At 39.2% G+C, this 26,517-nt stretch overlaps 3 protein-coding genes across 3 annotated transcripts in view; 1 reads left to right on the forward strand and 2 right to left on the reverse strand.

Moving 5' to 3' along the window:
* Positions 1-26,517, forward strand: part of LOC130656652 (uncharacterized) — a 73,724-nt gene that overhangs the window by 41,473 nt on the left and 5,734 nt on the right. The window lies entirely within an intron of this gene.
* Positions 15,386-23,790, reverse strand: LOC130656649 (uncharacterized). The gene is made up of 3 exons (XM_057459553.1): positions 23,639-23,790; positions 18,590-18,766; positions 15,386-18,362 (listed from the first exon to the last, which is right to left on the reverse strand). Exons 2-3 carry the CDS (start codon positions 18,717-18,719, stop codon positions 16,450-16,452), a joined length of 2,043 nt encoding a protein of 680 aa, XP_057315536.1. The 5' UTR covers positions 18,720-18,766; positions 23,639-23,790; the 3' UTR covers positions 15,386-16,449.
* LOC130656653 (uncharacterized) lies at positions 19,825-21,295 on the reverse strand. The gene is made up of 4 exons (XM_057459556.1): positions 20,894-21,295; positions 20,593-20,674; positions 20,428-20,524; positions 19,825-20,261 (listed from the first exon to the last, which is right to left on the reverse strand). The coding sequence occupies exons 1-4, from the start codon at positions 20,902-20,904 to the stop codon at positions 19,909-19,911; spliced, it is 543 nt and encodes a 180-aa protein (XP_057315539.1). The 5' UTR covers positions 20,905-21,295; the 3' UTR covers positions 19,825-19,908.

Genomic DNA, 26,517 nt, shown 5'->3' on the forward strand with positions numbered 1-26,517 from the left:
TGATGCCTCCCATGGCTACGGCCAATGGTACACCAATTCCGGATAGCATGCTACCAATGCCAACACCCGAAGTAATGACACTTACGGCCAGCAGACCATGATCGGTGTATCTAACCCACGTACCGTGCATTTTGAACTTTTTGGCGAGTTCGTCCCACTCTTTAATCTCATTACGTAGATATTGTTCCACTTCTTCGATATTTTTTGAGTCTATACACTTGACTTTCATCAGCCTTCCCCTTCATAGGTGCAGAAGGTAAGCTCGGGTAAAGATTTGCTATATCATTACTCATTTATTCTACGAGCAAGTGCATGGTAATTCCAACAAACGAAACGTTCTTATACTCGTGATACCCGTCTGTGAGCATGAACTCAAGGCGATCCGTCGAACCTTTCAAAGGAAGATATATCGGTGTATCAAAAGTCCACGTAAGCATGTCTCCCCATGCGTTTAGCTCTTTGGTGGGAAGCATAGCCAGCATCTTGGATTTTTTACCATCCAGCAAGCAATCATCCTCATCTAACTGAGGGCAAAGAAGCCTCAGTCGCTTATATGTATCAGTCCTGTAGAATGAATCGTAGTCACCCTTCATATAATATTTTTTCCTGGATCGTAGGGTAAAACCAAGACCTCTTGCAGCTTGCAGTTGTCGATGAATCACCACCGTGTACCCGTCATTAACACTGAGCCTGCAGAGTCCATTTTTCAGGACAAACAGCTTAATCTTATCCCCTGCCTGACTGTTGACGATACCCGCTAAATCCTCGATCTTGTAGAACCCATTCATTATTTCAATTCTAGTAACATTCTGATCGGGCCCTATCTTACGGATGGCAAAATCGTTGTTGCTGTAGAGATTCAGCCACGTAGCGCGGATACTGATGATTTTAGAGCGATCCTCGTATCCTGCCCTAGGTAGTCCTCAAATATCGTAGGTTTCTCATCTGTGACATATAGTTGTTTCATGTTTCTTTAAAGAAAGAATGAGTATATATTCGTACAACCCACGGGCAAAGTATGCCCCTAATCATGGCAGGTATTTGGAACGGCTTAAAGGCTCGGATCTCATAGTGCAGGATATAGTAATAGACGCGAAGGGGTCCTCATTCAAAGTAAAATGCCCTGATATTTTCGTATTCTGCGTGTTCCATAGTAACCCCCGGTTGATGAATGGAGGACTCATCCATTTAGCATTTGGTCGACACAATTAATTTTGCGGTATTTTGCGCTACATCGGCTTGTGGGATATCAATGCAACACTTTAATTCTCCTTTACCTCTCGTGCGCGCCGTTTACCGATTCCATATATACTTCCAAATTCGGACGATTGTCGAAGAGATTCCTTTACCAGGCTCTTCCTGCTTTAATCTTTTGAATCACCCCTTCAATAATCAAAAGCTCCAGCAATTAGCACGTGAATTTGGAGTATCTCCAAATGAGCAAGAATGAAAAAATGAGAGAATTTTTAGCTCCTGGCAGGCCAAACGAAAAGACTTCCACGGCAGTGGGCTTTTGTTTTTTCCTGGAGTAAGTGGGTAATTAAGAAAAGTCTGGGTCTTATACGTATCGGGATAGAGCGCCTCCCCTAATCCGTAAGGTACTATGCCTACCTCATACTCGAGAGCCAAGCGAGCGCCCGTTCGAGCATCATTGGGAATGATAGATCAGCGATCGATGCCTAAAGGCTCTATTTAACGACATTCAAGGATATTATTAAAAGGCCCAGCAACACAGGTACGGAGATCAGTGAATTCCAGAATGTCTTTAAGTATGCGAGGTCAAAGGTAGATTATAGCATTGCATATGGTGTCTACATGATCCCTAGTGATATGAATCTTCATATCGGGAATATAGAGAATTTCACGAATAAGATATTAATCAGTCAGGATCATTTTAAGATTGGCATTAATCCAGCTATCAACGCTCCTCATGCGGTTGTACCAAAGCAGCACCAACCTCAGCCTTCCCAGGTTCAACCATCAAGGCATCATCCACCAGCTCCATCGTCAGCAATAGCTCACGAGGATACCAAGGCCATTATTTCACGGTGGGAGTAGGATTGATCCTCACTTATATATGGTTGAAGAGATAGATGTAATAGTTGCCTGATAAGCCACTGGCTTACCAGAACGTTCAATACTTTACGATCTCTTCCCACTCCTCCTGTTACCCACATACGCAACAACAATACCCACAGCACCTGCGATGACCAGGTATAGGAGTTTTGCTACATACTCCACACCTTTGGCGGCTACACGGAAAAAGAACGACACCACGCTGCCAATAATCCCTGGGAGGGCAGCTCCCGCTTTGCCTGCCAAATATTTGAGGAACCGTCCTAGTCTCTCCAGCTGCTTTTGAACAAACCCTTTGCCTGCAGCACTACTCCCTCCGGCAGCACCTCCACTTCCAGTAACTGCCAGGACGATGGTAGAGACCAGCAATCCAACAGCAGAAACGATGCTCGTTATAGTCAGGTCCTGCTCCCGGAAAAGGGTTTTAAGCTTCTCAAGCAGAGTTTTATCGTCTCCAGCAATCTTCATCAGTTCGGACTTAATAGATCTCAGTTGCTTAAAAACCTCGGAAGAAAGACCATGCCTACTCAGTTCATCTTTCTTATCTTCCTTCAATTTCTTCAATTCCTTCTCAAGATCATCAATATCCCTATACCTTCGCACCCCGGACTTCTGTCTCTTAAGGTCTTTCAACTTACCCTCTTTCTTATTTTTCTCGCTATCATATTGTACAAGTTTATCCTTCACCTCCTTAATAGTCTTCTGCAGGTTTTCAATTTCGAGCTTTAAATCTCTCATATCAGGGGTTTCGATCTCATCATCGATCCCCGCGAACGAAGTATCTACATAACCCTCTACGTCACGAGCAAAATTTTGAATGCTATCAATTGTTTGCATTTCAATCATCTCACCATCCTCTTTACCCGAAGTCTCCTCACCCTTCTTAACAAGAACATCAATCTCCAGCGCGAGGTTCTGAGCCATAGTATTACTGCCCTTGTGTTGTGTAGTATAGTCGTCGAACCCCATGGCTCGCAATCGCCCCGCACGTAACCTCCTCCGTATTTCGGCAACACTCCTGAGCTCACCATTCATTTTAGTGAGCTCTACACCATCGTATAAAAGCCGGTTCCCATCCATTTCAAAGGCATCATAATGCCTGGCACTCGGCTGTCCCAGCTCCCCACTAAGAGCTTCGTATAGGCTATCAATTTTCGACCTCAGTAGTTTCCCCCTTGCCGTGAGAGTCTTGGTGTCAGTGAGGCCGACTCGTGAAGGTGTTGCGGGCGTATTGCTTGGGTCGAAGGATCTCACTCTCGTTACTGAACTCCTCGGGCTCATATTCAATATCTTCCTCTGGGATAAAGTCATCTACATATTCCGGATTATCAGCCATTTATTCAATCCACAATTGCCTATTAATAAATGAACGGAACTATCTTAAATCCGCATAAGGAATTAAAGACAATGCTCGGCATGAAAGGCAAGAGGCAAAGGGTGAAGATATCTCATATACCCAGTACCATAGGTCCAAAAGAAGATTTATATGTGGATATTCCTAACCTGGGGCAAAATGACGTGATTTTCCTCGGTTCAATCAAGTTGTTATTTGACCTTGAATTAACGGGAAACAATACCAAACGTACAATTGTGAGCAATATCGGCATGTTCCTGGTTCAAAATCTCCGCATAAGCCTGAACGGTTACGAAGTGCAAAACATCGCTGACTACAACATACTCGCAGTGTACCGTGATCTCTGGAATTCAAAATTTGACAGGGACAATAATCTGATCCTTCAGGGTATCAACCCGAACGATGGAACAATCCGTGCGTTGCAAGTCAAAGCCAGCGACCATGTAGGGAATAATGAGGAAAAGGACATAGCCGACGCGTATGGGAACACGTTCTGTATTCCATTAGGATCCATGTTTGAACTCACAAGCCAGTTGCCCTTCTATCAACATGGCCTCCACGATAAGCTACAATTTGTGATCCACTTCGCTTCATACCATCAAGTCATCAAGGATGCCGGGACCCCAGCCAGTGGGAGCACAGCGGCCAAGGCGGCCGATGCTGCCTACAAATTCAGCAATATCTGCTTAGAGTTTGATAAGGTGACAAACGAAGACCTCGCAAGTGCTATGATATCGCGATACAGTCGTCTCGCCCTACCCTATGAGCGTATACTCCGCAGCAAGGTTGTGACTATGAAGAAAAGTGACACCTCCAACAACCTACAATTAGATACACCCGCTAAATCATTGAAGGGCGTACTACTCCTATTTCAGGATCCTACCGTTGTTAAGAAATATGCTGGGAATAACGAGAAATTCTATAATCCTGGGATATCGTCGGTCAGTGTCACTAACGAGGGAGAGCCCAATCAACTCTTTTCCCACGCGATGTTGCCAAATGACCACCTAGAGCAAGTAGCAGGGCTCTTCGGATCCCATGACTCGATCGTGACCATCGGTCAATTCTTTACGGAAAAATATGGGTTCTTCCGAAGCAGTCCGGACCATACCCTACACGGGAGCGGGCGGCCTCTGGAAAGATTGTCTGACGGCATCACTCTCCATATGACGAAAAAAGCGGAGGGAAGTGGGGATATTAAGTGCTACGTCTATCTATTGCAAGATGCGCAGTTGAACATTCTTGATGGGAGGTTCCACAGTGTTGAGTATTAAGACCAAATATTCAGTATCACGCGTTATTCTGTAGCTCATAAACTATAGAATGAACATGGCAACTTTGGCGATTATGGCTGGCGGGGCGCTGATCAACGCTCTCGCCTTTAGTGGATCTAATTTTCTATTCTCAAAATTAAGTGAGGACGGGCAAGCAGAACGGAGAAGGCACGATCTAACCCTCGAGAAATTACAAGCAGCACAGGCTTCCTGGGTAAAGCAAAGACAAGCGAAGATCAATTGGTACAATAAAAGACGCGAGGAACAGCGTGCTGCAGGTCAGAGTTTGAAAGAGCTAGATGAAGGTATGCGAGAATACTATATCGCGACAATAGAAAAGGCACCCAAATTGTCAGTCTTTTACACATCCTTCAAGCAGCAAGAAGACGGTGAACTCACCTTCATTATCGGTTCCTTGGCCATCCTCGGTTTTGCAGCGTATAAATGGTTGTAATGTAATCGTTTTTGACATCTAATAAATGTCAAAGCATATCATTAATCAGGAAGAAGCGGAAAAACTAATATACTACCAACCTCACATCTTTGGATTGGGCGCAAGGCTATCAAATTGCTCGTTGAGAGCTCTGGCCTCTCAAGGAAAAAAATTATTCACTGGCTATCTCGCCAACTGTTCTGGCTCAGACATATTCGGGGTCCGAAAAAGATCAATTACCCTCATTTCACCATTACAAAGCCGAACAAAATGCATCAATTCGACTTGCTCTATATGCCACATGATACAGTGTATGGAAATACGTACAAATATATACTCACAGGTATCGATGTAGCTTCGAGGTATAAAGTCGCAAGGCCCTCAGAACCAAGAAAGCCAGCGAAGTCGCTGATATGTTCAAGGATATTTACAAGGCAGGACCTCTCCGATATCCTAAGACTTTCCAATGTGATAATGCGTCAGAATTCAAATCAAATGTGAGTAATCTGTTAGAGAGCAAAAGTGTCGAGATCAAACGTGCTACTACCAAATATCACCACACGCTCACGGCATTTGTTGAAAGCTACAACAAGGTACTCGCCGAAAGGCTATTCAAGCTCCAAGATGTGCAAGAGCTTGCCTCTGACGAACAGAGTACTACATGGGTCAAACACCTATACAATATCGAGAAAAGCATGAACAACACTAAGACGGCTATGAGATATAAAACCTTCAAAGGCCATTAAACTCGATAAAGTACCGCTTGCGAAAAGCGAGGAATATCCTGAAAAAGCGTTTACCCGAAGACGGTCTCTATTTGTACTTGCTACAACCCGGCGAGGAACATGGAGATGCAAAAAGACGTGCGGACTCCACCATATAGTGACAGGTACGAAATTGTTATACTATTTGGCAGATGGACCCGATAGATCTTTCGTAGCCAAAGAATTAATGTTGATTCCAGAGGGTGTTGAAATACCTCCCGAGCATGTGAAAGATTGGTAGGGCCATTTCACTGGTTCCCTTGCTACGGGGGAACCACTCAGTTGATACCCATAAGCGTAGTTAATGTGAACCTGTGGCTTACATTAATACTTACCATACAAAAAAATGATCGGTATCCCTGGAGGAGGCTAATATCTAGTATATAGTATTTTCAAGAGTGCGTGTAATGGTTCATTCTTTAAATTTTTATTTAAATCCCACAAATATAGTAAAGGGGGCTCTGTATAGAACGGATATCCGTACACGATAACTCGAAAAACATCAGGCTCGATATCAAGATCTATGTCAGCTAAGCGTCTATCTTCAATAGGAAATTTGAGTATTTCGCTTATTTTTGTCAGATCAGCCAGATCCGAGAGCTTTAACTCAGGATCCTTGATAACCTCATAACATAGCACACCCAACCTGTTTCTTTTAATATTTACAATATGCAGACCCCTGCGATCGATCCTGTATTCGAGCACTTCATCCTCCTCTTCACATGCAATTGTCGCCCAGGGCTTTTTTCATCCGGATGTATAAACCCCTCATAGTATGCACCACCCCTAAATCTAAAATTTTCCAGACAAATGGGACAATAACCAGTGGTAAATTCTGCCTTTATGCAGCATCTCAGCACGGGTACCTTAATACTATAATAGTTTTTTTGTTGGCCCTGTACATAGGTTTCCATTTTTTCTTCAAGTGTTAACTATCTTTTAACAATTAAAGTGGTCACGAAAGCATCGTCTCCTTCTGGCGAACCCCTGTTATGAACACACAAAACCACGCGTCTCTAATCTTCTAATGCCGGATCACCCAGGTCGTATAAGTCGTCGCGAGTAAGATCAATAAGCCTGAAGTGGCATATGTATCGCTCCATATGTCCCTCCTCTTCAAACCGATTAAAGACATGCATGCCATTTGCATTATCAATAACAACGATTTCTTCCGAATCAGGAAATTGAACACTGATCCATCGTCTTTTCTTTAAAATACCACGTCTTTGTACACGGGAGCAATAGTATGGAAGATGGTGATATTTATCATCGTCATGTGTTGTATGTTTGCGAAAAATCATAATAACATTATCTATGCCCGCATCATTGGCATGTGGTACATATCTTTGACGGAGTCCTGCAATTTCCAGTGTTCGTAGGTCGAGTTGGTTTTATCTCTCCTGAAGATCATCACCGAGTATTGCCAGAGTCATATCCCTTTCCTCGATGGCCCCCTCTAATTTTTTAATACCTATTAGCGCCAACCATTTCATGACATCAAGTGCCTTTGGTTTTCTTGAACGCGCACAAATCTCAAGAGCAGCATCTAATGTTATGAAAGCATAATGAGGATTTTTTGCTTTACCAAGGGGTTGGTTTGAAACCAACCCTATTTCATCACGGGAGATGGTGGGAATATCCCGATATGACTCTGCAATCTTCTCAATCCCAGGAAACTTCCCGAGATCAGCACGTTTAAAAAATGGTGATTTTTCTCATCGAATAGAGTCTCAATGGCTCCAGGTAATGTGTTTAACGCAAGTGAGGACATTTTTATTATTTACATTACCCAAACCAGGGTCCATATCATTAGGACAGATATGAAAAAATACTTATTATTCCTTTCCCTATATAGTGATTCACGAAGCTCCTCCTGGAGGGCCTCTAATTGAGATTCGAGATAAGGGATGCGATCCATCTCCTCATGACAAGCTTTCAACTGATTTTTTAATGTTCTGATGTATGTCATTTATTTATTCCAATATACTCCAGGTCCTTGGGTGCTCAAGCCTAATATATAGGCACGCGTGTTTGGACTTTTTGGGTTGATTTTTGATTATATCCCAGTCGGTAGGTTCTATCAGGTTCGTCTCTTCATCAATAATTTTCATATAAGAACGTTCACTAGGGTACCACATGAACAGCTGCTTCTTTTGCCGGCGGAGATTTTTAGGTAATGCCGTATAACTCTGAGTTCGGAGCCAGAGACTGTGCCCCCGATGCCTCCCGCTGGTAGCGAGCTCAAGGAGCGGTTGACACTTCTTATCCATACTCTCGTCGGCTATCATATCGTCAACGATAAACAGAGTGCTTTCACCGGGCAGGAGCTTTGATAGTTGTTCGATCCAATCAAACAACTGGTCTTTGGGATCTATCAAAAAAACATAATCATCTCCCCACAGCGAGGATCTCTCCAAGTAAGTCTTGTTCCAGCGGATGGTGGGGCGGAGTATGATGATATTGTGGAAATGGTGCCTGTACTCGTTCTCCAGAAACTCGCTGAGTTTTACCACACGAGGTAGGCCCTGTAAAAATCGCAGTATGCGTTTGTAGGACAGCATGAAGAGTCATGTTTGTTGTAAGCAAACATGATCCTTTAACCAGGCATGGCATGCCGGATGGTTTTGCTAAGACCATCTGTTGTGACTTAGGTACTATGGAGGCAGGTATCCACCCCTTGCTTAGAGCCATCTCACGACTTCCTCGACCCGCTGTAAAGTAGACAACCATCTTCATCACATCATTAGTATCCGTCTTGGTAGAGGGGCTAGAGATTCCTAGGAATTTTTTTCCAGCCATCGCGTAAGCGAAAGTAAAACCGAGGTCGACCACGGTCTCATATATCATATTAATTATCTCCTTCTGTTGAGGGGTGACGTTTGAACTCATACTTTATTATATGCCTATCGCATCTTAAAAATATCAATATCTGGCTTAGGCTCCGCCCTTGCGCTTGGTTGATTAGACGTTATGACAGGCTGGTCAATCGCCACGGTTTTTTTATAGAAAATATAATATGCCCCAACCACAGAGGCGAGTATAGCAACAAGGCCTCCACCAATGCATACACTGCCTGACTGTACAGAACTCACCCCAGAAGAGGTTTTGACTGTAGATTCTACTGTGCCCTCTTGTTGCTTCAGATCTTCCTTCCTCTTCTTCATCAGCGCCGCCAACTTGTGACCTTGGACGACTCTCCCAGGGTGCTTTATTGGTTTTGTTAAAATTCTTTCTTCTTGGGGTTGAACTTCGCTCATTTATTATTATGTGTACTCCTGGGTACACATAAAAGATCTTGATCACTCATTCAGGTATTGATATATCACGGAGGGTTTGCCTCCAGGAGGGTTTGCCTCCAGATCCTGGCGTAGGGCCTCGGGACTATAGAGCGGTACAAAATTGCCGATGGCTTTGGTATACATACTTATCGCATGGGCACTGAGAGCCAAGGCCTTTCTCTTGTAGCTTGTGTTCAGTAAAATCATTATAAATTTTGTCAATAACCTCAGGTGAAGCCTTGTCAAGGAACGCCTCTGTACATTTTTTAGGTAAAAGATGGGGCTTGGATTTGCGGCCATCCTTCAAAGCCTGGCGCTTGCATATAGGTTTTTGATCAACGGCCTCTGGTGGGGTATCAACAACATCGAAAATTTCAGCCAATTCAGACATCTTTATTATTAGCCGTCTGTATCTGAAATAACCGAAGATGATCAAGACGTACGGCAGGAGTACAGCGAGACATAGGGATATCTCGCATAGCATGTTTATTTTTCAAAACAAAACGCTGGGTGCTTTGTTGTTTTTGTTGTTTGAACCCAGAGGGTTTTAGATTCTGTGAATATACCACTCAGAGCCTTTGGTTTTTCATATTCCAGGTGTTTTTTCTGTGCTGTCCTGCTTTGCAGGCTTAGCGTACTTGCTCTTTATACTCTATACAGAATGTCGTGCTTGTACTACGCATTAACGAAACCCACCTTTTTAAGTGAGCACTTTCAGAGGTCGTTCCTAGCACTGACATTTAACCAGCATTTTGGTACAATTATTTTCCCCGACTGGCACAGTGTGTGGTAGAAACCGGGGCGAGACGGCCACCTCCAGGTAAGGCATGGTCTCGCCCGCCCATCCGTACCCTTCAGCCAGGTCTAAGCCTGCTACCACAATTTTACTATGCTACCACAATTTTACTATATATCAAGCTTCGTATATATCTATTCAGTATCACCTTGAGTACTACCTGTGTGAAAATTCAAGCATCACCGGTTAAGTCTTTTGCTCATCATACAGAAAATCTCTCGACCATTCAAAAAATGATAAACATTTTTGAATGTATGAGGCAAATGAGTTTGTTCTTGTCTTTACCGATTCATACTGAAGAGGAGCTATATCTACAACCTTTCTTTTGATTCTCCGCGACCCACATGGGCTGCATGTTTGTGTAGTGGAGCCTCGCGAGTTGCACTTCTTCGATTGGATATACCCCGTTCTCTCTATACTTAATGGAGATTCTGTGGTCGAATTGCCAAGCACCCCTATTGTTCCAGCTCATCCCGTCTCTGAATTGATCTTGGATGTGACCAATGAATGTGCAGATACCGCACCCTAGGTACTCGGTAGAGGCTATCTCCGTGTCATTGTTTAAAGCATAATGATCCTGGCTAGAATAAGGTTATGCTGATACCCAGGAAAATCACAATCCTTGCAGTGTGATCTCTCTTTTTTATGATGGCATTTGTTGCGTTCCTTTGACGCATTATGACTATCCAAGCGTTTGATACATTGTTTTGTCCGTTGTCCATCACGCTTGTTGATCTTGAAATTATCAAAAGGTAAAGTTTTTTTACAGTTTGAACAGCACTTGGTCTCCTCCATTTTTTGTTGTATATACTAACAGTATATACAAACTTTGGGACAATAGTCGTCATTTATAAATCTAATGGTTTTTTATGAACACCATCCTCATGCACAACCCTTTTATCGTAAAACGCTGATAAACCCAGCTTATTTTGCTGATATGTGACCATCCCTTGATTATGTACCCGGAACCCCACATTTTTAGCAGTATCCAGCTCTCCCTTCAGTGCTCCCATATACCTACACCATGTCAATTCATTTTGCCTTTTCGACATGCCTTTGCACGAGAATTTCGTACCATCTTTACCTTCGACGAAATAGCACTTGGCTGTCAGCGCTATCATTCTGGATCCGATGACAGGGTCTGCATCTGCTTGGCGCCGCGCATCCGCGATTTCCTCCGGGAACCATGCGAATGGTTTACCCCTTGAGTACTTGAGTATTTGATAACAAGCTGTAATCTTCAACCCATGATACAGGTACCATTTAAGCAGTTCAGTACAAAGCAGAATCTTCTCAGCTTTCATCACTCCCAACAGCTTTTTAGTGCCCGGTATACGTTTTCGCTCTGTCTTGTTTAAATACTCGTGCATATGCTGATGGATTTGATTGTCAGGGATCTCTCTAACCACAAATAACGGGGACATTTCGCTGAATTTTTCGTACAACTCAATAGGCACTTCAATATCAACTTGGGCAAACCCGAATAGCGATCCATCTAGAATGCTCTCCATTAGAACATCTAATTCTCCAACGGGGTCTGCTATTTTGATCAGCTTCTCCTTACCACAAGAGAAGTCCTGCAGCAGGGTGCTAGGGTAGAGCATGTTGGCGTCATATCCCAGGATAGTCTTACATTTTTTCGGTTCGTTATAAATATCTGATCTGATACCTGTAACATTACTCTCATGGTACCTACAAAATACGATAGCTGGCCCACCTACCATGCCCGTTTGGAGGAGTTCATAGGCCTCGTTCTTTGTACAATATGTACAAGCGTTTTGAACCTGTTTACAATATTCGCATCGGGCTTTGGTACAATGAGCTTCGCATTTACGCTTACACGGATCACCCGGAGCATAAAGCTTTATATCCGGGTTCAACCGCAGAGACTTGTTCAGAACATACCGCATCGACACATCCGGAATGCTCACGGCATCTTTCAAAATGTCAATCTCATCCTCGTAGTACGTGTTGCGGGTCTTATCCACAGCTTCAACAAAGGGTACTACGTCCGCCATGTTATACTCGGCTAACCAATCAAGCATCGTCACACATTTTCTTCTAAAAAACTCACCTCTGAACGTCTGGTAATCTTCGGGTGAGAGTGTGTTTCTACCACTGAGTGTGCTATAAAACGCCCCATTATCGAGTGGGCCTCGATGGTTTAATTTTTCATAGCTTGTTAACCATTCGTATGGGAACAGTAATTTTTTGAGATTGCACTCCAGCGATTTGCACCATTTTTCATAACTCAGGCCCGGTGCGAGGAAATTTTTTATATCGATAAATTTTAACCTCGATGTGGTTAGAAACATGTAATCGTTGTCTTTTTTCGCTACTTTGATATTATCATCATCCGCAATTCGTTCGACAAAATACCGCTTTATCATGTTGATATCGTACTTGCCACTATTGAAACCTATCACCGTCACTTTATTTACCCATTCATGCCAAGCATCAACTTCTTGGACAATCCGGATCTGTCTCTGCTCCAGTTGATCAACAAGTTTTTGCACACGCACCTTTGGATTTTCATTCATGATGAAGTTAGGATGTGCTTGTAGACTATCGTGGATGGCAACACTTACAGGCATATGCTCGGAGATGTATGTTAAATCAGACGTGGGCTGCTGATTCAATGGTGCCAAGAGGGCCTCGAAATCAAATACAATGAAATGGGGATAGGGTCGAAATTCTTTCTCGAATACCCTCTTAGCCTTTGGAGGGTTTTCACACTCCAATGCAGTGACAAGATTGTACCCTAGTTTTTGGATGTGGTCTTCCTTAAATTTGGTACGATTGAAATTATTTTTATCTACGTTGGTTCGCTGTGGTTACGAGCACGTACATCTCCCCTCTTTAATTTAGGTTCCTCGCAGTATTCACGAGCTAATTTGAGAGCTGGCCTTGTGAGGAACTTTTCGCACTGTTTTTGCTCTTCCCGGTAATGAACAGCTAGGCATCTCCAGAAGCACGAGCTGTCTGTTCTCTCGTCCGTCTTGTCAAAGCTATAAATGCACCTTTTTCCGCGCAACCAATTTGGTAATGGGCCACATCCAAGTAGGGGCTCCCTGGTAGAAATTATCTTGATCTGCACGTGCTTGAATATTATTTTACCTTCATATGCTACTGGGGTCTCGATGGTTCTGTCGGGTGGCAAATAGGCTTTCGTCCAAAATTTCGCATCTTCTAAATCAAGGCGTTTCATCTCACATTCATCGATGAAAGCCTCGATGTCAGCCATGCTTGATAGTGACCCGGAGCTTTATGTTTTGTGATAATTTGCAACATCTCCACCGTCTCGGTAAATATCACAGCTAAAGCTGTATACCACCTTCACACGTATGTCTACGTGTGGTGTGATTTTTCGCATAATGGTATCTGTCAATGGCTGGTTAAGGTTTTCGTTGAACCTCCGTGTTTTGATGCGGTTTCCGTCTTCTATCATTTCCGCGTCATCATCAAAAATATTATGGATATCCTCAATTACATCAGTATTGGTGGCATGCTTAGATTCTTTCCCGAACATGTGTTTGAGGTCCTCATCTATGGTGATGGTGATCCGTTGAACCTCATCGTGGAGAGTTGATGATCTTGAAAATTGATCCCTGACCTTGTTGTAGTAGTAGCTAACGGTATCCCGCACGCTCCGTAGTTGTTTAACGAGAGTTTCGCGAGTTGCCGCTACTGGTGCCGACACGGTATTATATATTTTACTGATTGCATTTTTGAACCAACTCATCTTTATTATAGGTAGATTTCAATTTCAACCAGCATTTTTTTTGGTTTTGTCAAGGTTTGGATATTTCAAGGAATTTCCCTTATTTGGCATATATACTATTGCGCATGCGTTGATAATATCATGTATCTTACATTTAATATTATTATGTGTTGTTTATTGGCATTTAGTATTGTTATGTGTTGATATCAGCATATGATTTCGTTTTTACTTGTTTTAGGAAGGAGGTGGTGGTGGAAATGGTGAAAGCGGGGTTTTTTGGGGGTAAAGGTGTGAAAGGATCGAAAAACTGATTATAATCACTCCCTACTACTACTTGACCAATAAGCACAAGGCCAGTGTGGGCACATACCTTACTTTCTTAAATTACTAAGAATAAGATATTTGTTTGGTTGAGTGAAACTGTTTTCTTAAAACATTGAAGTCAAGGGTTTCCCGATACACGTGATGGAACAATAGAACAATAGAAGTAATCAATCAATATGCGCGGTCGACCGTAGAAAATTCGTTTGCGACCCAGCGTAATTTTCCCACATTCACGTTTTCAAATTTCAGGAAAAAGGACTTATATGTGGTCTTCTATAAGTACGACATTAGCTACATACTATGATATAACACAACACGTAATCATAAATAAATATCTGCCACTAATAAACTGCTGTCATATTGAAAATATACAAAGGATAGTGCAACGTTTATAGTATCCTTGCAGGCGTTTAAACTCGAAATTTGTATATGTTAGAGGATTGTAATAAGGCTACATAGCATACAAGTTAAGCTAAGCTTAAAGCACAGACTTAATGTCCCAGATTTTTGTCAGTCCAGCACTTTTAGAGCACTTAAGGTTAATTACAGCAGTTGAACCACACGTGGAAAAGGATTTGTCAGCAGGTGTGAGGTGAGTTTCTGTATCAAAATTGGACGTGGAGGGGCAAACATACTCTGACACCCTTAACAGGCCAAAAAATGCCACTCAGATAAGACAATTCCACATTGCTTTGTCGTGGTTGGAAAACATAGAGTTTTTAATAAACATTATCATTTTACGCAGATCAGCTGGTGTAATTGGTAGTCTCTGAAAAGGAGAATTTGGATGACATCTTCGAATGCCACGCAAAACATAGTACAGGCGACCCATGTGGGCTATCTTCGTGTTAAAGCCACGTATTACACTCTCGTACTGAACACTGCAAAGATAGACTTTAATAGTAGCAAATTTGACGCGTTTTGCCAAATATGTCGCAAACAGTTGAAGTGTTAATTCTGTCAGGGGAAAGGTAGGTACGGATGTAGCTTCGCAAAATTTTTTAAATGAGAGATATCCTGACCGATATGTTACCCTGGATTTTGTTGAAATGGATGAGTTTAAATAACTCGACGCAATTAAGGAAGACATCGCAGCTTTTTTGTGTACCACGGGTCTCCATTGGAAAATAATAAAAAAGCAAATTAAATGACGTCATGTTCTGCGATGCGCGATCATATGCCGCGGACTATACTTACCACAACATATTAACTTTCTTTTTTCGTGCGTGAAGCCATTGTATTCGGTCCGGAAAATTATGAGCGACGTCTTCGCCACGTTTTTCCAAAGCTCAGCAAGAAGTCAAGGGCAAGGGAAGACGTGCAAGCAGTGACAAAGATTCAAGAAAACAGGTATATATATCTAGCTAATCTAGTTCATTTTCGTATTTACTGATAATAATATCCTTTACAGTGACATAAGGTTTTCGGGAATAGTAAAGTTCTATATATATATATACATGATACGATTTCTATAGCTAGCTAGCTAAATAGCTACCACAAAATAACTATAGCTATACCTATAACTATACTCTATATAGCTACCTAGTCACAGCTACCTATCCAGTACAGACATATACTAATTTTTTAAAGCTGTAGCTGGCTATCAGAAAATACACTGATTATTGCTTGTTCATAGTGTCCAATAGCAGAGCTAATGTTTTTACTCCAAAATAGTCTATATAGATGAATTCCTGTGTGATGTTGTGTTGTTTATATTCCCAGACCTTGGATTTACAGTTAGAACATATGTCAGTAAAATGATGCTACTAGGCACAGCGCAAGTTTTTAACCATAGTACGACTTTCTATACTTAAATTCTGCATTATATTTCCTGTTTTTCCAATTGCCTGTCAATATTTTATGAACTATTTGGTTTCGTTAAACGAAAGCCATACAAAGTGCTTCGTTTCAAATTTTAACCGATGTTCATATATAAAAACTTTATAAACAAATTATCTTCAGAACTTAAAGTTTTTTATAAGGCCTGTCACCAAATTTCGTATAACGAAACAAACTTTATTATTTTTTGTATATACAAATTACATACAAACTTCATTTCAAATTATACGAACTTTACACGAACTTTATAATTTTAGTGATACGAAAAAGAATGTATTAAAATGCAAAAGATTTAATAAATCGATGCAAAGTTTTTGATACAAATTATACGAATTGCTTACAAACCTTTTGAGACGTTCGCTTATGAATTTTCATGTTTGAAGATGTATATACAATTGAATCTGATTACCAAATATCGTTAAAAATCACACAATCTAATAATTATATCTGTAGTTTTACTAAGCGAAACCAATCATTGACACCAAAATAATACGTTGTGTTACATATGTTTTACTTCAAGTGGAAATCCGGCATTTACCACCTCGGATTTTCCTTTTTAAGAACAACAAAAATTAAGTGTCAAAAGTTATTTACAAATTAAACTGTGATTTTAATTGTGTAATTATTGACAATTTTTTAACATTTTTGTTATAAACCATTTGATCTTCTTCGTTTTTAGACACAATGTCAATCCCCTTTTGTGATTGCAGCAGTTTCATTTCAGTCTCCTTAAGTTGTTTTTTAATATTGTTTCTTGCTACCACTAACTTTACTTCTATTTGGGCTGATAATTGACATAATTGTTGTCTGTACATGTTGGGGTGGGTTTTGAAACACTTTCTAATGTTGTCGTATTCACTGACTAACTTGCAATCTCCTAATATCTTTACAAGCAAATTTGCTGTCTTGCTCATTTCTGTTGTATGCACTTTTTTTAAGGAGATCATACGATTTGATGGCAACTCTTTTGGTATTGTTGGTGCTGCTTTTGGAGTGCTTGTCAGAGGAGTCATTGGTGTTTCAGAATGATGGCTTGAAAAATCCAGTATTGAGGTGTTCATTGGTGACGATGCTAATACTGCATCAATGCTAGTGGCTGGTTCTGTAAGTGTTGTTTCTTCTCTCATAGTGGAAGCAAAGCTTATGGTGTCAAGAAACTTAATTAATGTGGCATCACTCTTGTTTTCAATTTTTATTTTGAAGGCTGGTATTTTTTCTGGATGGCTTAAATATTTTTCCCAGCACAACTTTAAAAATTCCTTTTCTGTTTCTATTGTGTGTTGCCGAAAGTGATGAGTTTTTTTGGTTGTGTTTAGTGCCTCGTTGGTGTCGAAAAATTCAATGCCACTGTCTGCTTCTTTCCAAAATTGAGGTGTTACCAAATAATCAGCAATGCGCTCGAGGTGGGCTTGGTATGTCCACGGATGTTTTTCAATTACATGGTAAGGTATAATTGTATTTCTTTTTCTACTTAAAATTCCATTACTGTGTTTACTTATTTTGCTTTCAATACCAGATAAGATGGTATGATTGGAGTTTTCCTCTTTAACTTGCAGTCTCAAAAATGCATTTAGGATCACATTTGCAGGGTGGTGATTTGAGGTCTGCGAAGAAATTACTTTAAGGAAGTTGAAGCTTCTTTCCTCATTTTCTGTATTTGTTGTAGGTCCAGAGAAGATACGGTATTGTTCTGGTGCATGTGCAATCAATGAGTGGTAATACTGACCATACAGTTTGCGTTTGGTTAATGATTTTGGGCTTTTAATCACTTCGTTCAGTGCCAACGCATGTAAGAAGGTGGTATTGTGCAGTCGCAATATGGATGTAGGTGTGCGGCACTGCTCTGGACTGTACATGATTTCCTGAATTTCACAAGCTGTTTCCAGAACTTCAAAAACCTTTTGATCTACCTTCCCGTGTAAGTGGTTTGTGCAGTCTACCAAGCTTAATCTATAATCAGCAGCACGTTTAGCTTCTTTACCGCTGAAGGAGGCTGCAACCGTTGTTTCAAATAACTTCCTATCGTTCTTGTTTAGGTGGAATGGCAATTCATGGTATAAATTTTTTAAATGGCCAGCAATACAATGTAACGGCTCGCAAGGAAGGATTTCGTAATTGGCGAGACCAGACTGCGACAAAGAACAATTTGGTGATGCATACAACAGTGCTGGAGCACGTTGACTCCCTTTCAATTCTCTGTCAAGCATCTTCAGGAGGGCATCCTTTTTATTTTCGCATCCAAGTTTTACCTCGCGTTCGTGTAAATCTGCTATAATATCTACCTTAGATATATTATCTGTGTAATGTAAATATTTTTTGTTCAGCGCATTTCGACCGTATATCGTAGCTGATAATGATTGCAGCTTCTGTTGTAATGACGTATGCGATAAATTAAATATATGCACTAACTCCTTAGATCTCTCGGCGTGCATTCCGCATGCCCAACAAAAGTAGTGCCCACCCTTTTGATGGCCAGCCTCAAACTGACAAGCGGGAGCATCACCTAAAAAATAATTTTATACAAATTATGAATTAATTATACTGTGGATCGAATGAACAACGTCCATGTGTAAAAAGAAAAGGGCATTTTTGCAAGCGTTGATAAAGCTAAATTTGTTTTGCTTTTGTAGAAAATTTCGGGATTTTAGTGCCTTTTTATGATAAATATTGATAATTATAATTTTTTTCCAGGAAACTGACAACGTAGCTAAACACTGACGTTTTTCTTACCCTTAAATATTCGCAGTATATTCGAAATTTCGATGCCTTCCACATTTGTCGTGGTCAAATGTCGTATGTCATCCATGCGAACTTCGCTGTACATTATTTGTTGATCGTTGGAAGGACATCGAGCTAACATGTATAACTCGGGGGTTTCTACAGTACTTTGTACGTCGACGTGTAAACCTAAGAAAGCAAAAATTATAAAAGTCTGTTTAGAAACCGTAAATTGCACTTAGAGAGGCATGGAAAAGCTATTGAGTGCATAAAATGTAAGATAAAATGGATTTTTTTCTTTGTGCGCTAATTACAGAAAAATGTGACCGCTATATTTGGAGAATCAAGTATAAGAGAGAACTAGATAAATTTGCAAATGACATGACAATACCAGTTTTTACACGCAGACAATTGGTCTTTTAATCCATTAAGCGCTCGCCCCTGCGTCCAGGGCGCCTAATCGGCCATTTACGGCAATGTCGCGCCAATTAAACGGCAATTAGCATCCGGTTGAAAAAATGTTCCGTAGTATTACTCGGGCAAAAAACGACTTGTATTACATTTGGGACGATGTTGGTAAAGTTTCCGTTGCAATTTCCGCACGCGTTTATTAAACATTTTTGTTTAGGACTTCCTTAACTTTTTGACCGCCTCGGGAACTGGTTATGTTTCTGATTTCAAGTTAAGATGTCGGGTTGTTTTAATTGAAATTTTAATTGCGTTTATACGAGGAAAAACATTTACCCGCTTACCGAGATCTCGGGTGCGCATGATCGGGATCTCGCATCGAGGTTTCTCTCAGTAGCTATTCCTGTTTTCGCTTTTTTATATTTAGTTACTTTCTGCTGCAGTTGTTGAACAACATTCTGTGATATTTCTCCCTGTTTGTTGTGTAATCAGACTGCAGGCCCATTAACAAATTGTCCAAATGTAAATGACTTATATCTTGTTTAATACACTGTTTTGTGTCGTAATACCAGTATACGGAACGTCCTTATTTATAGAGCCTGTGCCGTTTCTTGATTGTGACCAGACCGTTTATTTCAGAAGTTATGTGAAATTCAGTACAAATGTTAGTTCTAGTTCTAATGTATTTCTTTATAGTGTTTAGTTAGTCAAAAAACAAATTTTGAAACTCTGCCTGAAAATCCTTCTACCGAAACTTTTGAGGATGATTTCATTAAAAACTGTAGGTGTCCGCTTTGGGGGAGGGGGGGTCTTTGACTCAAGAAAAGAATAAATAACAATTTTATTTATCAACCGGATATTATCCAGTTATAATATGTATTTCGAAAATACGAGGAACATACAGTTAAGAACTTTTTTCGCTCCTAAATAGTACCTAAAACGTCTAAAACCTTACCTGTCTTCTCAAAATATTCTTCATCAGTGTAAAAAACAGCTTTGTCAAATAAACAGAACATTGTAATAAGTAGATGCGAGTGATTAGAAATTGACGATGTATCATGCCAATTCCCGAAATGACGTTGCCGTTGCAGCTTCTTCAAAAGTGCTACAGACGCGTCGAAGTCTTGGTCATCAACGCACAGGTCCAATCTGTTTAATTCGAAAACCAGTGTTTCATTATCGATTTTGTCGTAAAAAGAATCTGGGTGTAATCGGTAATACGGTTTGTGCTTTTTCGCCAAAGACTGACATATTGTTGTGATATCGTTTTTTCTGCCTATTACACAAAATAAGTCAAACAATGAGCATCTGTCATGACAGTAAAAATACTAGTTTTGCTTTTTACAACATAATGCTAACTTCGGCCTAATTTTTGTCAACAAAATAAGTACAGACTTAACCGAAATATAGACCCTAAAAATATTCAACATTAAATATTGTACCTGATACTGAAAGTTTTTCTGTTTTAATTTCTCCATCGACAAGGGACAAACTTTCAAACTCTTGCGGGACCAACAACTCTCCAACTGAATATACACCCTTAAAAAAACTTTTGAGTAAGCGTCTTTAAGTCTTAAAAAATGCAATTTCTTAATTAAAACAATTACCTTTGCCACAAGTTCTTTCATTTTTGCTTCTATTTCCTCACTTCTTTCTTCGGTCGGCATAGTGATATTAGTACCAAGCAGTCTACAATGATAAATACGAAAAAGTTATACTTGTATTATTAGGGCACTATTAGTGTCACTTAAAGAAATTGTAAACTTTAAAGAACTTAAAAAAATATTTTACTGACAGGACACTGGGCTATACACATGATTTAAGTAAGGAGGAAAACTACCCATGTAAACCTTAGAAGCGCATTTCATACGAAAAGGTACATGTAAAAGAAGTTCTAAAGTTGTATACCTTCTCTTCATCCTTCTAACCCTTGGCTTTGCACTGAATGGTTTGAGTCGGTTCAAATCACAACCACTATCATTTAAAAATGTCTTAATCACTTGGCCAGCATTCTTGGGTGTATCCCCTTTTGCATTTAACAATGTGAATTCATTGGCAAGCTGGGTGTAATTAACTGCATGACCATCAGGCAAGCTGCCAACTTTAGCAAGACAGCCAGCTGAATCCCAACTATAATTAGCAGGATTACCTACATGATCATGCGGTTGCTTTAACCCAGCAGCAATGTCATCTTTGTTGTTGACGGATCTACATATTGCACTTTTGTAAGTTTCAAATGATTTTGAAATACGATTTCTATTGTGTTGGCGTTTTGAGGTTGTGGATCCATATAACCTGAATAAAATAACAAAAAATCAAACAATGGTGGTATATAATTACTTCTTTATACCCATTTGAATTTCTTATTTTATTTTCATAATGTTCATATTTGTTGTAAAAACAAGTCTTAATTTAAGGGCGAATGCAACATAACTTTAATGAATAACATATCATAAAAACAGAAGAAATAGAAAGAATCAAAGTTTATTAAAAAGAAAAAAAGAGAGTTTAAGAAACATTTCATGCTCAAATGCATTTTTTAAGAAACATTGAGCCTGCCTTGCAAAACCAGTTTCTTCAAAAAAAATTTTTTACTTGAAGCTTATATTTTCATTACACTTTTTAGATAACAGATCTATGAACTTCTCCAATTCCAAAACAGATTTCAAACAGATTTTCAAAAATTTTGAAAGTTTTTCTCATAGGTTTCGAGGAATAAAGTAATAATCTATATCTAGCTAAGTATATAATACTGTTTCAGTTACTGTAATACCCTTTTCAAATACCTGGCAACAGATGTTTCTTTCCACTGCTTTTCCATATCAGATTTTATGGCCCTACATAAATCTCTCTTCGTTTCTTTTTCCTTAACACAATTTGACAAAGTTATGGCTTTCGTAAAAGTGATACTGTGAGCCTTCTTAAACTGTTGATTTAAAGATGCCACAGTATCAGAGGCCACCTCTATTATTTTTTGTTTGTGAGGCTTATACAGACCCGCATCCTCTGCTTTCCTTTTCCCACATTTGGATTTAGTTTGAAAGAAAGAAAGTGGCAGCCTAAATTTTTCGTTACGTATGCAGCCCTTGCAATCAAGGAACGAGTGGCTTTCTTTATCTTTCAGCTTCAATTTTCTCCATGCATCGAGGGAAAATTCTGTTAAAATGGCATTTTTTCGAGATACAGAAGATTTTCCAATATTTACAAACATCTGTTTCAGTTTCAATGCCGATTTTTTGTACTGTTCATACGAAAAATCAACAAATCCATTTCCATCTTTAAATAAAACTATGAAGTTGTTAAAATGTTCGTGATAACAAACTGCAGTATCTGACTTGCTAACATTTTTCCCAAGTCTATAACTATCTTTCACTAAAACCTCATAAAAATAAACTTTTGCAAATCCGCAAGTCAATGGATCTAACAACATCGTAACTAACAGCTAAAAATAAATAAATATATATATATATATATCAGTTCAGTTGTATAATAATGTTACCTTGATAAAAGCGAGATAGGCAAATAAAATTCCTGAACCTGGACTATATATTTTTTAACCAAGGGAGTAAATGTTGACCTTTAGCATTTATTTATTCGACGTGCTGAATGATATCATCACTCTCCTCATATTGTCTTATTTTTATTGACCATTTTTGCCTTGCAGGCAAACACACATATATAGCTCCGCAGAGAAAATTTATTGTTGTTTTTTCAACAAAATAAATATAAAATATAGCTAGCTATATTGCTAAGAAAAAACACTAAACATCTCTTTTTAAATAAATTTCACAAGCTAAACTACAAGCTAGCTAGCTTAACTTCTTGTTTTTAAGAGTTTTGGCTAACCTCGTCAAATTAACTGCTGAATATTCCTGAAAAAAATCCTGGCTGATAACACAAGTTTTAGTATTAAGAAATATTCAGATATACTATACCTTGCTTTTAGAAGTTTGACTATATTTCCATGTACCTCCTCGTATTATTATTGCCGCCAAACCGCCATTATTATTCACCTTGTCCGATGACGTTCAGCGATTTGATTGGACAAAAAACGCATGTCCGATCTGGTCTGGAAATTATAATTTTAGCAAAACTTTTCTGTTTTTGTCTGTTTGTTTATGTAGCTAGCTACTGGGTGTCTTTATCAAATTATCGCATGCTTATTTCACACTAAACATATAACATTTATGTGATATTTAGAAAGGGCATGCATTAGTGCAACGTTTGGTACCAAGTCTATTTAGGTTACATGCGCATATAGAGATTTGTGAACCATTTTATTACCAAATAGCAATAAAACATGCATGTTTTTCATAATTATCTCTTTATATAAGCCATAAAAAACCCTAGACTTTTTTGAAACGAATAGCCACCTTTGTTGTCAACATAAAAAGAAGCTAGGTGTATCAGGATATTTTAATATAAGCGTGCGATCTTTAAAAAACCCCCCAAAAGTGTACCCTCCTCTGAGACGGAAAACTCCTTCAAAAACGTTTCATTGATCTAAACCAGGCCTTATTTCAGAAGTTGAAAGCTTGCAGACCAGATATAATATCACTTCCAAGGCCTGAGACACATTATTAAACATTTTTTTGAGATTTAAAGTTTAGGTTTTGAAAAACCCCCAAAAACGTGTATTTTACGGAACCCCACCTTAACTGCGTCAAGAAATCTCTTTGAAGAGTTGTAGTATCGATGAAGGGGTTGGTGTTGGATCTGCTTCGGCTTCTGGGCATAAACGTTTGAAGTGTTGTACCTGCAATCGAGACAAAAGATCTGCATAAGTATTGTGCTGGCCTTTAAATGTGGCGTACCAGGAGGTTTATATTGTGTTCTGCTGTGTAGAAAAATAAAAAACGGACAAGATGCATGATGTTTGGACAACGACACGACTCAGAGGACCACACATGAACAATAGCCAAATTATCTGTGTATAACACTAATTGCTTGTTTTTCCATGCCTTGCCGCAAGAAAAAACTGCTACAATTATGACCAATAACTCAATGAAGGTGATACTATACTTATGAGTAAGGTTTAAGGCAACTGAAAACCATGCACCAGAAAAAAATCCTCCTATGCCTACTCAAGAAGCATCAGTAAAAAGATTTATTGAAGAGGAGTCTAGTAGGCTTTCTGCCTCCTGAAATTTTTTTGAAACAAGGAATGCGATATCTTGCAATGTTTTGCCTTCAGTTGAAATTTGAAAGGATTTCGCAATCATAGTTTCAAAGCCTAACTCTGACCACTCGTCAACAGTTCTAAGATGAGGCTCAGCCATCATTTCATCGTATGTTAAAAAAGTTTTACCTTTGCTTTTTGCGAAGCATTGAGCTTTGCGAGCGAAGCGAGCGAAGCGAAATTGTGGAGCACGTTTGCTACACGCGAGGTATACCAAGAGAATTATTGAGATTCTCAAAATTTCGATAGAAAAAAAATCATATAAAATCAGCGTAAAGAAATAGGACTGATATTTTTGCACATAAAGCTAGGGTATTTTTTTTTCTAATAAAACAAATAAGTTTGGACCGAGGGGTTAAAGTATAAGTTTAGTAAAAAATGCAATAAGTACGGCTCGTACCCCCCCACCCCCGGATTTTGACCCCCCCCCCCCCCGTCTTTTGGTCCGGATTATACGTCCGCCGAACTTGAACACACAAAGAGGAATATGCCGTGAACAAGAAACGGTAGTCGGCATTTTAGACACGTATATTTTACAGACCCAAAATATGCCTTATTTCCTTGTATTATAGCTAATTATGGTATAAATAATTAATTAATTACTTTGCAATTTTGCTTCTAATACTATTATAGTTGTATTTTAATGAAACATAATAGTATTAAAACGGTTTTCTTCTTTTGAAAAAATTTATTGCTAGTCCTGTTTCTAATCGACTATACTTGTGTATTTTAAGCTTTTTTGTTGCTGTGCTTTTTCTGGAGATTTTAGTTGGATTGGAAAGCTCCTGTGTAAGGTACCCATTCCTAAAGAAAAATTGAAGTAATTTGTACAATTAAAACGCGCCGAGCTGTGTTTTATTTTATTGTTTCTAAGAGGATGTAAGAATACAATATTATCAATTTTAATTGGTTTTATCCAAATCAAGGTAAGGCTTAATCACACGAAAGGTAGCTAGCTAGAGCTCAGTTTTGTATAAAAGAATTGAAAGTAATTTGTAGAATACATATGGAGAAGCTGTATTACTACCTAACTGATAGCCAGATATAGGAAAACCTGTAGCTAGGGCGCAGACAAAACAAATAGCTCTGGGCGCTAGAGTGAGCTGACCAACCGTTTTTTATCATTTTTTATTTATTATATAAGTAACCTGTTCAGTAATTAAAAAAATATCCACTTTTGCTATCAAACCAACAGCAATGTAATTGTCAATAGGAATTAGTTTTCCGTACACCCTCCCTGAGAACAAGGTTTAAAACGACATTAAAACATTAAAACTGTCATTAAACAGAACTTCAAGGATGCCCAAGCCGCACCACGTCCTCTAAACGGCGTGGGCATCTTCGAAACTGCTTGTAATTTTAGAACAAGGGTGCTGATAAGCTGCATACGCCGTATAACGTGCAGGCGTTTTTGGGCAAGTTTAGCGTTTTGCAAAAAAATTGAAGTATTCACCCGAAAAAACCTGCATAGACCATAAAGTAAACTATGTGGTAGTAAAGTTCTTAAAAGAACTGTTTTTGATGGATTTGATAAAATTTACTTGATAAATAACTTTTAATTTTTATTAACTTCTTTCTCTTAAAGCATCTTTTTCCAACTATCCTCCACAAGGTATGTTACAAGAATTGAATTTTGAAAATGCTCCAGGCAAGTTCGGGAAAGTGCGGGTGGTTTTGGAAGACAATCACTAATTTAATTGGAAAAGTTGCCCGAACTCGCCCTTATATATGTGGCTGTTTGCAGCTTATTGACACCCTCTTATTTTAGAATATTCTCAGGAATAATAGACCAAGAGAAATTACATCACAGTTTTTTGTCCACCGCCCACGTGTGTTTGAGAACAACCCACATAACAAAGTTCATTATTTTTTAAATTATTTGTGTAAAAATTACTATTTCATTAACGATAAACCATTTGTCAGTCATTTTATTCGCCCAACAAAGAATCCTATCCAAGGTGCTTTTCTATTAGTGCTGAATTTAATAATTGACATGGTTCAGCATAGTTTTTAAAAGGGTCTGATTGCAAAATATGATTGCCAAAGTTCAGCACTTGTAATATTTGTGTATTTGTGTACTCAGCTTCTAAAACACACACAAGAGACATTATAATTTCCTCTGGGTGATTACATTAATGTTGGTTGAAAAAAAACCGAATGATGAGAAGCATATGTTTTTAAATGGGTCTAGGACAATAAACTTATTTAATTTCCCTTGGCCTTGCATCAATCAAATTCTGAAAAAATAAACACTTCTAAAATTATTTTGTCAGATTTGGAAACTGTTGGTATGGTTGGAACTTTGCGTATAAAATTAGTAAAGTTGCCAAATTGTTTAGTTTTTTTCTTTTAT

Source organism: Hydractinia symbiolongicarpus, chromosome 9 (genome assembly GCF_029227915.1).
Source record: "Hydractinia symbiolongicarpus strain clone_291-10 chromosome 9, HSymV2.1, whole genome shotgun sequence".
Taxonomy (NCBI): domain Eukaryota; kingdom Metazoa; phylum Cnidaria; class Hydrozoa; order Anthoathecata; family Hydractiniidae; genus Hydractinia; species Hydractinia symbiolongicarpus.